The sequence below is a fragment of the Calonectris borealis genome, chromosome 11 (assembly GCF_964195595.1).
Source record: "Calonectris borealis chromosome 11, bCalBor7.hap1.2, whole genome shotgun sequence".
Taxonomy (NCBI): Eukaryota; Metazoa; Chordata; class Aves; order Procellariiformes; family Procellariidae; genus Calonectris; species Calonectris borealis.
This window is the reverse complement of record NC_134322.1, coordinates 8,684,594-8,699,255: the sequence shown is the minus strand read 5'-3', so window position 1 is coordinate 8,699,255 and position 14,662 is coordinate 8,684,594. Positions and strand designations below refer to the sequence as shown.

Sequence of the window (14,662 nt, the reverse complement as noted above, 5' to 3'; positions counted from 1 at the left end):
CGTTGGGATGGCCTCAGCTGTAGAAATAGTTACAAACAGGTGTCTGAGAAAGTAATGTAAAAAATTATGAGCTGACACCTGAAGACAAATGCATGGGTCTTTTCTGCAAGAATTTGCAGGACTTAACACAAAAGATGATAGAAAACAGGAGTTCAAGTCAGAAAGAAGGAAAATGTAGGCTAAACATGAGGATGTGTCCTAACAGTGAACCAGAACGTACCCTCCTTCAGTCAGACCTTGAGGAGAGAGCCGTGGGACTGGATGTCTCGGCAGAAGGATTCCCTCCTGGAGCTCACATACAGCGCTCCACAACAGGTTCGCTCCCTCCAGTCCAGAGAACTATGCTCTGACAAGTCCTGAATATTTGCACTTATTTAGCTTCAGAGAATAATGCTCATCTTTAATAGTAATTTTATCATTTCTATATTAGAAACATGCTAGTAGTGGGTTTCCCTGGCTGGGGCATCCCAAGGCAGGAGCATTATGAAAAGATGGTTAATACGGACCTTGAAAACATTATATTTGCCCAGTAACTTCATTGGGACTGAAGGAAGGAGCATGCCTATGTTCTCTGCTCCACTTATTTTTCCTTTTCACCTGCTCAGTATTTCTGGCAAATCCTAGATCTTCAAATTACTTTTAAAGAGGTGGGGTTGTGCAAGGAAAAGATGCCTCTAGTGTGCAGGTTTTGGTGTAGATGGGACAGCTGGGGCTAAGGAAGTCTATGGGATTATGAGAGTCAGGTCTCCCCAGCCTTGCAGTGGTACTCTTTGGCTTCAGAAATGTTAAACCAGACTAAATAAATCATCAGAGAAAAGTACACATAGGAAGGATTCTCTGTTTTCCTCACTCCCTGCTTAGGGGAAAGATGGATGAGGTAGGAATTAGGACTTTTCCACCCCTGATTAGCAAGAACCTCTAGAAGAGAGTTGTTCCAGGTTCTCTGTCCAGACTGCTTGCATGCCCCTTGTCCTCAGAGCACTTGTGCCTGCACGCACCACATGAAATAATTGCCTGTTCTTTATGGAAAGACAGAGCGAGGTAGCCCTGCCTGGAGAGGGCGTTTTGGCTTTAATTTAACGGCAGCCGTTTGCTGGTTATTCATTTGGTTCTTTTTTAATAATTACATGTGTGTCGATATCTCTCTCTTTTTTTCTAGTTTTGCTCTTTTTTGTTTTTTCGTTTACTTTATTTTGCTTTTTTCTTTTTTCTGTTTTTTTTTCCCCTTTAGGTTTCAGAGAAATTATGTTGAATCCAATAAGCCTCCCTGGACATTCCAAACCTCTTAACCAAGGCATTTATGTTGAGGATGTCAGTGTTTATTTCAGCAAAGGACGTCATGGCTTTTAAAAACTCCTTAAAAGTCCCTGTTCTGATGTCAAGTTTATAGGCTGTGCCCTCAAAATGGTGGGAAGCAGTAAGCGTGGTCTGTATGGATTGAGGTCTCCTCCTAATAGGACTCTACAGCCCTGCCTGTACACACGTTAAAGCCAACTGAAACTGTGGTTTTCTGTCACCAGATAACAGGGTTGTTCTTTTCCTCCAATGGTCGCTGTGTTCGTTACATATTCCTGCAAGGCACAACAGCAGCAATGAGAGCAAATAAAGAGAATTAAAACCCAATTGAAAGGAGTCATCCTAATAACACAGTAAATAATTGTACTTTTGCTTTAAAATAAAACACAAAACAAAACCAACCAAGCCAACCAAACTGACATCTTTAGTCATGTCCTCCCTGCTTGGAGTTTTCCTTGTAAGCTTGTGTCTTCGCAACACCCAGTGAATGCCGCCATCACCCCTTGTGTGGCACCGCCATGGGAGGTCTCCCAGAGCGAGCCGAGGCGGGGAGCCTGGAAGAAACTAAAGCAGAACGAAGACTTTTGGTAAGAACAAAGGCAGCCCCGCTCCCAGTTCTCGCACAGAAAATAATGTTGGAAGGAATAATAATGGAAGGAAAAAAAAAAAATCTTACTTCTCTGACAGGAAGAGAATGTGGTTATCTTTGAAGTGCACATATTCTAGGAGGCTTTTTTTGTTTGTCTGTCTGTGTGTGTTAGAGCGGCTCGTTGGATCTGACTATATCGTTGTCGTACTCTGGTCTCTCCCTGCTGCTTGAATGATGAGCTTTATCTGAGGAGTTGCCTGGACTTCCCGCATGGATGGACAATCCATAGCGCAGGAGGGTCTGTGTCCTTGCCAGGACTAGAGCAGTAAGCAAAGTGGAAAAACATATCAGATGCACACAGGTCCCAGTTGCTGGGCCTTTTCCAGCCCCCTTTAGCTCTCCCCTGTATTCTCACCCAACTAGAGATTGATTCGAACCCAGAACCATCAGCTCGAGGCTGACTGACTGAAAGAGAGGAAAAATAAGTATTCTGTTGCTTCTTCTCTGGCATAAACAGGAATATCGATCCTGTTCTCTGGCCGATACTCGTATTCTCTCCCCCTCTCCCATCCCACCTTTGTCTTACTTCATCCAAAGCCTCTCAGATGGAAAAGTAAACCCTTTGAGCCTGTCCTCAAGAGAAGCCAGCTGCCCTCGCAGCAACTTGCAGGGCTTTCCTTGGATTCTCTGGACATCACGTGTACGGGAAATACAGATTTGCTCACACATATCAGTGATAACCTATAAGCAAGGCAGATTTTCTCTTCCAAAAGCTTCAGGTGTGGCCAGATCCTTTTCTGAGAGGAGTATTGAACCAGGAGCTTGCTCACCAGCCACTCAGCTTTGCTTGCCTTCTTGGTGGCCCGGGACGACCTTATCACTTCAGGGATGTCGCTAAATCACCAGCCCTGAAGGGTCGCTGCCACTGGAAAGAGTCACGGTCCCCCTCCGCCAGAACTGGGCAGAAGCCTCAGAATGGGATGTTCTGCTTCATCCTGCCTTTACAGGTGACCTGCATGAACTACCCTGGAGATTGCCAGGAGGTTTTATTATCAGCTTTCCCAGAGGGATGTCCCTGGGAATATTCCATTCTCTTGCTTCTTCTCCTGGTTCATTCGCATAAAAAGGTAAAGTGCAATAGAAGAGTACAGGAGAAACGGTAGCAGATTGCTTTAAGTTAACGGACATGCCTTAGGGGGGCATCTGCGTTAGGACGAGGAGGCCTGGCTCAGGTTGGATGGCTTCAGAAACCATGACCAAAACTCCCAACAATGTTTCCTGCCCACATCGGAGCTGGAAATGCAAGAGGTGCGCCGCCAGAGAGGACCTGCGGCCATGTGTTATTGACACCTCAATTCTGCAGATTCACAGAGTGAGGAGGAGCTTCGCCAAGCGTGTGAATCACTGGGTGCTTGTCTGAACTGAATTTCCCCATCTCCTGGAAGTCGCCCACCTGACCTGGGGATGTCTTGTCCGTCTGAACTGTCTCCTCTCCCTAGCACTGTTCAGGGGACTCTGCTCTCAACTGTGTGTATCAGTCGTAGAGATACATCTGTGGGCCTGGACCAGAAGCCTATATCCAAACACCCTAGCAGAGGAAGGGTTGAATTTTGCAGCTCAGGTCCATCTCTGCTTAGAAGAAATCCTCCGGACCGTACAGCATAATTTAAAGCAGTTCTCCCCACTGTGATCGATGTCTCAATTTGTTTAACACCAATTAAAGTCTCTGGTTCCTCACTGCTGAAAACGAAAGCCAGTCATGGCCGTTTGCGATTGGTGGCTTTAAGTAGCAAGTCTAAGGATGTTTTTTTTTAAATTTTTATTTTATTTTTAATTATTGTAAATCATTACCTCATTTTCTGTCAATGAGACTCCTTCATCTTTGAGCATTCTTATCTTGCCATAACTATCATCCTGTGCTAATGGGAAATGGGACGGTCCCTTTTCACAGAGACTATAGGGGTGTTCAATGTCTAGTTTCTTAATAAACACTTTATTTTCTAACGAAACAGCTGCATCAGGCCTCTTCTTTGAAGACAAAATAAATAAATGTTCAGAATGACACGTCCTATAGTCTACTTCTTCATGAGATGGTCCATGTGTGGGGAGTCTGGTTTGTTTGCTTCTCCAGGGGGTGCGGAGGGTGGGTTTTACAGTTGTGATGTGAACATTGCTCAGGTGTAGCTCTTGCTTCTGTCACTCTCATCAGGCACAAAGGTGTTTTCTTGCCTGAGAGCTTAGCTGCTGATGATCTCAGTTGACAACCTGTTGTTGTTTGTAGCTCAAAGTGGTCATATCCTCAGGGACAAGGTGGTACTGCTGGGAGATGGTGTCAGGATTTGCCAAGACAAATTTCTACACTTAGTGGAAGGAGTCTTATTAGGAGCCTTATCTCTCAGGAAGCTTGACACTAAAAGATTGTTCTGGCTGCAGTGCTTTTGTTTCAGGACATGCTGTTGCTGCAGGTCTCCCTGCTTGGCTGTGCAAATTGCTCTCCTGTTGGGTGTTGGACTGTTGTACCTTCATCAGGGACAATTAGTCTCCTATTAAGCTAGCAAGGATGTGTTTGATGCAGAGGTGGTGGGGTACAGGTGAGTGCTGCACTTGGGTTCCACATCAGGAGTTCATGTTAGGACGGTTGGTTGCTCCAGGAGGAGAGAGGAACCACTCTGCAGTGTGTGGGCTCAGCATGAGGATGTGTCTTAGTGGCTGTGTCTTAATATCGTTAACGGGAGATGTCATTAATGTGACTTAAAGCTGCTGTGCTTTAAGCTGCAGGTGACTGTGGGCATGAGGCTGGGGGTGTGTTTGAGCTGATATTGGTGGATGGTGCTGGAACCCTCTTAGAAAACCTGGCGAGAGTTTTGATGAGCAAAATAGAAACATGTTTTCCAGCAGCCTATAACTTCCTGGCATGACTTTCAAGTAAATGTCTCAAAACAATGCTATGAGTGAATTTCTGCACGTTATTCCCTTCTAATGAGTATGCCTCTGGAAGGGATTGGGTGCTCTGGCTCACAGGATTAGGTGATGGCTGAGATCTTTACCTTTCCAGGGATGTCTGCGATGCCTGAGACAAATGGTTGTCTCCTGACATATAACTTTACACATGGGATGGGCAGCTGAGCTGCATTGGATTTCATCCCTATTTCCCTTTCCTTTTTGAGGTGTGGAAAACAAACATGGTTTGGAAGCTCTGCCTTCTCCTCCCCATTACTCCAGGGTCTGTTATCAGGTTTCACAGCCCAGAAACATTGCAAACAGGGGGCTGATTAGCCAATTACTTAGGTTGCTGGTATGGTCAGCCTTAGTTCACTTTGCTTTGTATTTCAGGGCAACCGATTCCTTAGATATGAATTCCTACAATGTTTTTGATGCTGCTAGTTCCCAGGGAGCTACCTTAACTATGCCCATGGGCTCTGGCATGCATTGCAGAGGGGTTGGGCACTTGTTTCTCCTTGTGCTTGCTTCTTGGTTGCCTCTGTTGCCTGATGTACCCATGTGAAGGTTCTGTGCTCTTCAAGACAGCTGGACCGTGAGTTGATACTGCTGTCCTGCTCTCCCTCCCCACACTGGTTGCAAATGACTCCTGAGCTGTTTACAGAGCTTATTACTGAAGGAGCTTGGGGTACTGGTTTGGTAGGGTGCAGGCAGTGGTGATTTTCCTCCTGAAAATCACAACCCTGCCTTCTTGGTTCTTGTAGAGTGTGGAGCCTGCACGTGAACAAGGAGAGAAGCAAAGTTTTGTTTCCTTGTGTTTTGACTCTAAAAAGATGGAGTCACATTTCTTTTAGTTCATGCCTGGAGTGAGTGTGATGGGCATGGTGTGATTCTGGCACAATACCTCTCTGCATGATGGAAGCAACGCATAGTCTGGTGGGACCTTGGCCTTGGACTTGCTGCAGGCGAGTGTTTGATGTGTCTGATGCTGTAGGTCACGATCGGGGTATCTTGAGTCTCCATAGCTGCTTATCCAACTTGGACCAGCTGAGTCTTGATGTTCTTTGCTGCTTTTTTGTTTATTTAGATGTGCTTTTAAGGAATCAACCCTTCTTTCTCAAGAGGCTGGAGCTTCTTCAAAGGTGGTCGTTTTCTCTACCACCAGGTCTTTGGCCTTTCCAGCATATGTCTGTGGCTGGGGTGGTAGGGCAGAAGTCCCAGGAGCTGTGGACAGTCAGAGGAAGGTGCTTCTGCTATTTCAGCAAACTGCAGCAGTGCATCGCTGCTCTGCTCTGATTTGTACCCAGAACAAGCTGCGGATCCTGAGGGTTAAGCCATGGCATTAGCAGAGGATAAAGAGGCCTAGACACAGTAGTAAAGCTAAAAACCACAGGTTTGGAGGAGCAGCAGGAAGAGAGCATGCAAGAAATCAATGCCGGGTGACTTCATTTTTGCTTAACGTTTTGAAGCGCTTCTGGTGCGGTTTATGCAATGAGTCAGAGTCCTTACTAACTGTGTATTTACCACTGCCTGCAGACCCTGATCAATTAGCAGAAAAGTGTAACAAGCTGTGGGAAAGTGCATACAGCTGCTTTGAAGGGGAAAGAGTGTGAGGGTAGACTGGCACATGCACAGCTGGAAAAGGTGCTTTACCTGGCGAAGCAACAACGTGTCTTCCTCTGCTGTTGTGGTGCATTTTGCTTTGCCTGTATTTTTTGTGGTTTCCCCTCCATGCTCTCCTCATGACAGGCAGGCTCCTTGGTGGTGCCAGCATGTGGTCTGACGCTACAGAGCATCAGCTGCCAGCCCCACATCTCCGGTGGCCCGAGCTTGTTGTGCCACAGGGGTGCACCACAGGCTGTAGGACATCCTACCATGAGTAGTACATAGCTACATAGATACTGTTTTGCCTTGACCCCTAAAAAACAACATAGGAAACCCGATGGTAAAAATAAGTTAATTTGCCCAATGTGGCTTCCTTTGTGTTTCTTGTAAAACTGACATGTGGGGAAGACACAGAGGGTTTAGGGGTGCAGATACGACACCTTTCTGCTTCTGCTGGCAGCTCAGTTTGGTTGTGTCAGTTCCTGACATCATTCTTCAGTTCCGAATTTCACCTCCTCAGATACACCATTGGAGTTTTGGGTTTTTTTTCTTCCGTCTTCCTTATTGAGATTTGGTAACTGGTTTCCAGAGAAATGGTAAGTGTCTGTTCGTATTGAAATCAATACTGAAATTCAAAAGAGTGTTAACTGAGCTTTTGCCAGACAGCACTTTGAGGTGGAGTTCAGGCTTTGAGTTTGTCAAGTTACGAGCTAGAAAAAATCCCAACCCACACTCCCAGCCCTGGTAAATAAATGCGGGATGATTCTTTCGCTAAGTGAAGATGATGGTCTCTCCAGCAGTAAAGCAAAGTGCAAGTACAAGACAATTACATTTGAACTTTGATATTAATTTTGAACTTGTGAGTGGAACTGCTGACTAATCAGCAGGAATAAATTTTGGTTGTTCTCTACAAAGAGGAGGGTTTTGTTCCAAGCACTGGTTAAATGATTTGCTCTGCTGTTAGTGAGTCATTTGTGACCTGTGCCCGATTCCTGCAGATGAGTTGACTTTTTGTAAGGATTTGCGTATGATTTCAGACTATTTGGCCTTTTTCCTCCAAGGGTTTGCTTCAAGTATTCTTGTTGTGTGACTAGCTGACTGGTGCTGCTTTTGCTCTCAGGTTGGATGAGTGAATGTTTCAGACAGGCAGCCAGAAATGTAATATGCAGAGATGATCTTCGGTCATCTGGTGTTTGGGGTTATCCTTAACCCCATGTTTCTGTTTCATATCTTGGGACTGGTACCACCCCACCAGGTCTGACTGCAGGCAAGAAAAACTGCTGCTCCCCAGGCCTTTGGAGTAGTTAAAAGCTTGTTTTCAGAGCAAGTAGCCTTCATGGCTCCAGCCTGAATTTTGGGAGCAGCCTGTGTCTGATCTGTATGTGGGTCTCCATCCGCTGATGGCAGTGCAGCCACTGCTGGAGGTCAGCCTCTTTCATGAGAAGTCAGAAAAAGCCAGACTGGAGTCGCATTAGGCTCGGTCAACTGCCAGGATGTCTGAATAAGCTAATCATGGCCAGGTCATCATTATCTTAAGTGAGTCAGAGATGTGTCCAGGCTGTTTATTAAGATAATTGGGAGAGGAAGGGAGGGACGTTTGCATTCCTCTAGACCAGTGGACTAGACCGGTGAGGCGGTGGAGCGTATTGCAACATCTGATACAAGAGAGAAGGAGCTCGTGGTCTTGCAAGTTGATGTTCTGCATGTGTCCAGGGCCTGGTCCTGCTGGGATTCAGTCCCTGGTGCCAGTAACAGGGATGTAAGGTGGCATCATGATAATGCAGCATGCACATTTTAAACACCACCAATGTGAGCTCATCTTACCAGGTTAGAGAGTTGTACCTTTGCTCAGATTTCCTCATGCAGCCTTGTTGCCTGGTAATTTTAGAGTTATTCTGGATCAACAGAGCATTTTGGTTTTGCTGCATCAGTGCCAAGCAATATTTGGGGACGAAAGGAGCAGCTGTGCGCAATCACTCCTTCCTTGGTAGTGCATGGTCCAGTCCCCCATAGACTGCTGAAGGTGGCTTTGTGTTTCCTGAGACCCATTTGTTCATTGAATGGTGCCGGGGGGTTGCAAGTTTAAGAGTGTTTAAACTCCAGTCATATGCTCAGCGCTGCTAGAACAACTCCAGAGGTACACGTCCCCCAGAGCCATCACATCTCATGGTGCACAGACGTTGCAGGCGACTGAGAAAGGACTTGCTTAAAGACAGGTAAGTGTAATTCTTCTCCTTCCAGGGAGCTATTGTGTGAAATATGCTGAATTCAGACCTCTGGCAGGAATCATTTTGATGGATCTGCTCTAAATGCATAAAGGATAACTGACTGCATTAGACAGTATCAGTCAGAAACTGTCAGTCCCTGTTCAGGAACTAGCAGGGGCTTTTCTGGCTGGATATGCTGCAGATCTGGCACTGTGTGAGAGCCGAAAACCAGAAGAGCCAAGTGCTGCTGGAGACTGGGGTTAATCCCCACCGTTGCTCCTGTTTGACCGCCCAGGTCAGGGCTGGTGCCTGGGGAATGCTGCCAGGGTGCCAGAAGGTATGGCAGAGCTGTGGGAGGTGTTCGGCATGGCTGTTCACTCCTTTAGAAAGCTCGGGAGCACAGAACTGCAAGGGTGGCTACTTGATGGTAGCGCCAGGCTCTCATTTTCATCGGCAATAAGCAGTAAAAGGCTCTGTTGTGCCTTAACCCTTCTGTCTGGTGCCAGCAGAGCGTGCATTTCAGATGGATCGCCTCTTTTGCAGCCACATGAAACACTTGGCACTCAATCCCGACAGAAGATCTGTAGCCACAGCTTCAGAATAAGGCAGCAAAGTCCCTGACAGTGCATCTTGGATGAAAACCCTGTCCTGTGACTAAACTGAAAGTTCAGTTTAATCCTGTTAACCTCAGAGGGGACTCCTGGGAGTTGGGTACTGTTCTGTGTAGGTCCTTAAGCTCCTCTGCATGACTGTAATGCGTGAAGCATTTAATCTTGTGCCAAATTCCTTTCCTTGGATTCAATGGTGCTGGCCTAAACCTCAAAGAAAACGGGCAGATTGATATCAATAGCAGTCTTACAAGGGAAGGAGAATATCTCTCACCAAAAAACCAGAGTCACCCGTAGGAAATAAAGACGACTCTTGAGCATGAAGGATATCGTCAGGTACACCCACATGGGTAAGGATCGACAATGTCCCTTCTAAGGAAGAAGATCTCTAAGACTCTAAAGAGCAAGGAAATGTGGTGATCATGAGCTGTAGATACAGCATAGACTGAAACTTGGCTCTTTGATCCTGAAAGGACCACTGAAAACAAATGGGCTGCACAGGAATATATTTGGGTGATCCCTTGAAAGGATGGTTCAACCTTTTGGGGCATGTCTGTGCCATTAGTTTATGGCACTATGAAGCTCCAGTTTGCCGGCTACCTGGGCTGTTGGCCTGCCAGCACGGGGAAGGAGGCATCCCATAGCTTGCTGGACACGAGCCACGGAGGACTTTGCTGCCAAGCCTGCCCTGTTAAAGACCTCTCCATCTCTTGCCTGTGCTTTTGCCTTCTGAGCCTTGCTCCCTTCTGAGCAAGAATGGATCCACATGGGCTTGAAGCTTTCACCAGATCTTAGCCAGGCCCGTGCTTAGGTTCCCCAACAAGAAATCACAGGATGGCCATCTCTTCGGTCGGAAAGGAGGTTACTTGACATAACATCCATGGAATTGCCCGAAGTGATGTTCTTGTCTGGAGAAGTAAGTAGATGTTTGCTGATCATGGTTCAGGGATGCATGTATGTTTGTGTTTGTATGCACAGTAGGAATCAAATATTGATGGTGGAAAGGTGGTGTTGGATTTCCAAGGGAAGAGACAATCATTAAATGTGATCTACTGCCCAAGGCAGAGAACTGGAAGTTGGATGGTAAAGTCCTCAGTGGATTAGGCTGTGACATGGAGGTAAGTTTTTGCTGCAGTTTCCCCATCTGTAATCCCGCATAAGTGATTTAAGTCCCTTGCAGTGCACTGGTGGTATTTGTACACTCCAGCTGCCAGGGATGGATGAGAAGAGCCTGGCTCTGAGCTGCTCCTGGGCGTGATTCAAGAAAGCAATTCTTGAAACCCTCAGCAGCAAGCACATCCCTGTATCGTAGAGACAGAGCTGGGGTCTCCTGCAGAGCTGAGCTTCAAGCTCGGAACAGCTTCTGGGTCTGGAAAGAAACGGGGAGCCACGAGTGTCCTTTCCCAAGGGAAATCCCAGCCCAAGTGCAGGCATCGCACATGATGCTCCCTGCTCTCTCACAACTCCCTGAATAAAGACTCTTTGTTCTAGGAGATATAGATTATATATATTTTAAGGCTCCATGAATCATTCATAGCCCAAAGATGAAACTGAGCTTCAGAGCTAAGGAAAGGACGAGGGTGTGAGGCAAGGAACCTTCCATTATTTATTGTACTAAATCTTGACCTGGTAGCACCTTCTCCTTGCAATCCTACCTTTGCTTTGGGAAGCCCTCTTTTCTCCTAAAAATCTGAAATACTCTCCCACTTTCAGTAGATAATTGTAATCAGCTGCTTCCCTTGTGCAGCTTGATGGTCGGCCTTTAAAGGAGCAAATGGTATGTCCTAGTAAGCGTGTGAGAGCACAGCGGGGCTCCTGGGAAAAACATGGACATGTTGGCTTGGATGGAGAATGAAAGAGTCCTAGATATGCTCTGGGGTCAAGCAGGGTTGAAGGGTTAACACTAGGTCTGGCAAACAACGGCAGGGGAAAATATAATTGAATGGTTTGGAAAGAGAGGCTGGCTGCTTTCTGCCTGAGCCAGGCACCTCCCGGCTCGGTGTGGCACCTGTGAATAAGGGCTCCTGCTCATTTGTGGTCACTTGGTGGTCAGCATGAAATGAGTTTGTGGGTGTCAGCCTTGTTCCTGGCCAGATGTCCATAGCACAGAAAATGTCTAGAGTTTCTGGGGTGGAGGCTGATGCCAATGACTAAATCCAGTACGTGGCTGCATGGCACTGGTTTGTGGCGTCCTGACCTGTTGGCAAAAAGAAATATTCAACATAACCAGTCAGAATAGCACCAGAACTCATAGTCAAAAAAGTGAAAACACTGGTGGAAGAGAGGTTGGTTGGTTGTTTTTCCTTTGCGTTTTTTTGGTTTGATTCTGTAATCAAAGAGAAGGGCTGGAAGTTGAGCTTTCATTTTATAAAATCATAGTTTTCTTTCTTATTTCAGTTGTATTGCAGTAAAAATTCAGGTCCTGCCTGTCCTGATTAAATAGCAAAATGTTGTACCACAACAGCAGGAAACTACCATGTTGCTTTGTTACTGCCTTTTTAATTACTGTGACCAATTCATTGGCAAGAGTAATATTATTATTGCTAAGGCTGGAGACACCTTCCCTTTCCATTGCTATATGGCCCCAGGGCTTGTAAGATGCAGCTTTGGCAGGAAGGTGAGATAAAGAGAATTTCATTTATTTGCTGCTTTTCATTTGTGCCAGCACAAGAGCTTATTGAGGCCACAGTGTAACCCGGGTGTCTAATACGATCCAAGTTAAAAATAACCCCACTTCCATCCCTGCTCCCTCAAAGGTTATTTTTCACCCAGAACATTTCAGGGCACTGCTTTGCCAAACAGCAGCGACAGCACGAGGGAGGGGGAAGCCAGTGGTGGGGTGGGGATGGCAGGCATCCGTGGGGACCCGAGGAAGCCAAACACCCAAGCAGGTTTCACCATCAGAGCTGGCAGCTGATAGTTTGCAGCAAGCAAGCGCCGTGACACCCAAGAAGGCCTCTGCCAAAACTGGGAGAGAAATGATTTGGAAACATGTGCTCTTTCTAAAGTTTTTATTTTTTAATAGAGAAACCTTTTAGGCCCCTTTTTAATTCATAATAAAGAGCAGGTTGAAAAGAAGGAGAGGGCAAATGAAGACAGTGAGGCTTGCTAACTTCTTTTAAAGTTGGAAGGTCACCTTTAAAAATGGATGAATGCAGCGTTTGGAGGAAGCTCCAAGGCAGCAGACCTGGGGTTCAGCGCTAGAATAGGAGGCAGAACAAAGATGAAAAGAAGAATCCAGTGGGGATCTAGGAATAGCTGCAGAGCTGCAAGTGCCTGTGGAGGACTTGGGTGGAGGCGGTGTTTTAAAGGAGCTTCTCAGCTCGCTCTCTGAAAGCTGCTGTTGTGCGTGGTGATGTGCTGGGGACAGTTAAGTCAGGTGCTGGATAGCCAGCCCCACGGCGCAGGAGCGCGTTCATTGGTGGTACTGTTGTGGGTGTAAGCTGGAATTTAGGATAAAATTAAGGTACTGCCTGCCCATTCCGCATTCAGAGATGCTGAGTAACCCTAGAGATGTTTCGCCTTCTCTGGTTGTGTTCATGCTGATTTTCCCCCTTCCTGGAACCCCTCAGGAGTGAGAAAAGGGTGATCACAGCATGAGTCCTAGTAATGACTCGCTGGACAGAAAGATTTTGGGCTGTGTTTTGGATGATTTCTGGGCTCTGGCTACTTTGGTCCACTTTGTGAGCTGGTGAAAGTTGAGGTAGCACCACTGTGTTGTATGTGAGTCTATTCCCCTCACCATACCTCATCCAAATCAACATCCCGCAGGCTCAGACACTGCCAAATGCTTGACACTCCTCAGTTACCTGCCTCAGAAACAGTTTTTAGGAATTTCCTCTCCAGAATACCCAAAAGATGAGACATTGCAAGGAAAGAAGCCCAACATTTGAAAAGGTAAACCCCCGCTGTATCCGACACTGTGCTTTCTCCCCCATGCTCCCACTGCCTGCCCTTCCCACCTTTCCTTGGAAACCACCAGACGCAACCTGGGAGCCACCTGATTGTGGAGGGAGCACATGACAGCTCTTTCCTCTTTAACCGAATCAGGCGTACCCTCAGAGAGCTTCACACAGTCTCTACTCCAACAGGTTCCAGGTTTGGTCCCCAAATAAAGGCCCTGGGTAAGCACAGGGAAATGCATTTCCCCCCGTCCCCTTCCAGTCAAGGCTGAGGGGTGAGATTGCTCCTGTGAAACCGCTGTGTAGTGAGTTGAGAGGACAGGATTGCCAAGGAGAAAGGACTCCTATGAATCTAAATTTAGTCTGTAAAGCTTTGGGATCTGCTGAGAAATGCTGTCTACATGATGTTTTGTCCTGCTGCGTTGCTTCCATTTTTCTGTGTCTGTCCTATTTGAAGGTTTTTAGAGCACTTTTGCAATCAACAGTCAATAAGACTTGCTAAGGGTATTGGAGGCCATTTTCAGGAAGGGAAACTGAGGCACATGGGAGTACATGGGAGTGCATGGCCAGACAGGGAACAGGACCCCAGGGGAAGTATGGAGACTGCGACCAGAGAAACCTGTGACCCTGGCACTGGTCTCAGCAGTGTCTGCCCTGGGCAGAAGCTCCCTATGACAGGGAATGAAATGATCTTTCTTGAGGGTTCACCTAAGAACCGAACTCATTTCGTATTTAAGCACTTGCCTGTCTTTCCCACTGAGCCAAGGCACGGGGGCATCAGACACATGCTATCTATTGCTTATTAAGTGGTTTAACAAGCCCAGCTAATTACAATGTACTCAAGGATTTTGTAGCTTATGAAAGCGGTCCCTGTTTGTTTGTGTCAGTGCTTTAATACATTAATACACCAATTAAACCTCGGGGTGCGTGTGTGCTCACACAGCTTAACATACAGGAAGGCATGTTGATGTCTTTCATATCAGCTGGGGCTTCTCCGGCTGTCTCAGCTCCAGCTCTGAAGGGACGCTTGTGGTTTTACGCTCAACCTTCTCACTGAAGGGGCACGCATCCCCTACATAAAAACATACTTCAACCCCCTGCAGAAGTATGTTGGTTCACAAGACTCTGGCAGACACGGGCACTCTGTCATTAAGGTTTCCTTCTCTCAGACAGGCCTGGGAGAGTTTCTCAGTCTTCAGTTCCATCTCGATGCTGATGATACAGGCAATTTGTGCATGAAAGTGTTGTCTTCTCTCCCTCAATTAGTCCCGAGGGGTCACTAGTGGGAGAGTGCTGTCTGTGATATTTGCACTTGTTTGCAAAGGACTGGGCACATTCGTTAAGCCACACGGGTAACGAGCGATAATCAGTGCAGAAGGCACCCAGTATGAGTCAGTGCAGGGACGGGGCTGGAGCGGGCAGTGGGGGTCAGAGGTAAAAACTTCCTTCAATGCACTTACAGTTCAGTGAAAAGAAGGCAAATTGTGGGGGGAGGAGAAGGAGAAATGAGAGATT

General features: G+C 46.7%; 1 protein-coding gene across 3 annotated transcripts in view; it reads left to right on the top strand.

Annotated features, from left to right (window-relative positions):
* Nucleotides 1–14,662, top strand: part of NTRK3 (neurotrophic receptor tyrosine kinase 3) — a 219,728-nt gene that overhangs the window by 146,411 nt on the left and 58,655 nt on the right. Inside the window, exon 13 of one of the 3 annotated variants that reach the window (XM_075159885.1) lies at nucleotides 1,232–4,134. The exons of the other annotated variants lie outside the window; for them this stretch is intronic. Coding sequence (XP_075015986.1) covers nucleotides 1,232–1,350 — 119 coding nt within the window. The 3' untranslated portion in view covers nucleotides 1,351–4,134. Of the gene's footprint in view, nucleotides 1–1,231; nucleotides 4,135–14,662 lie in introns of those variants that run through there. 3 annotated transcript variants of the gene reach the window in all.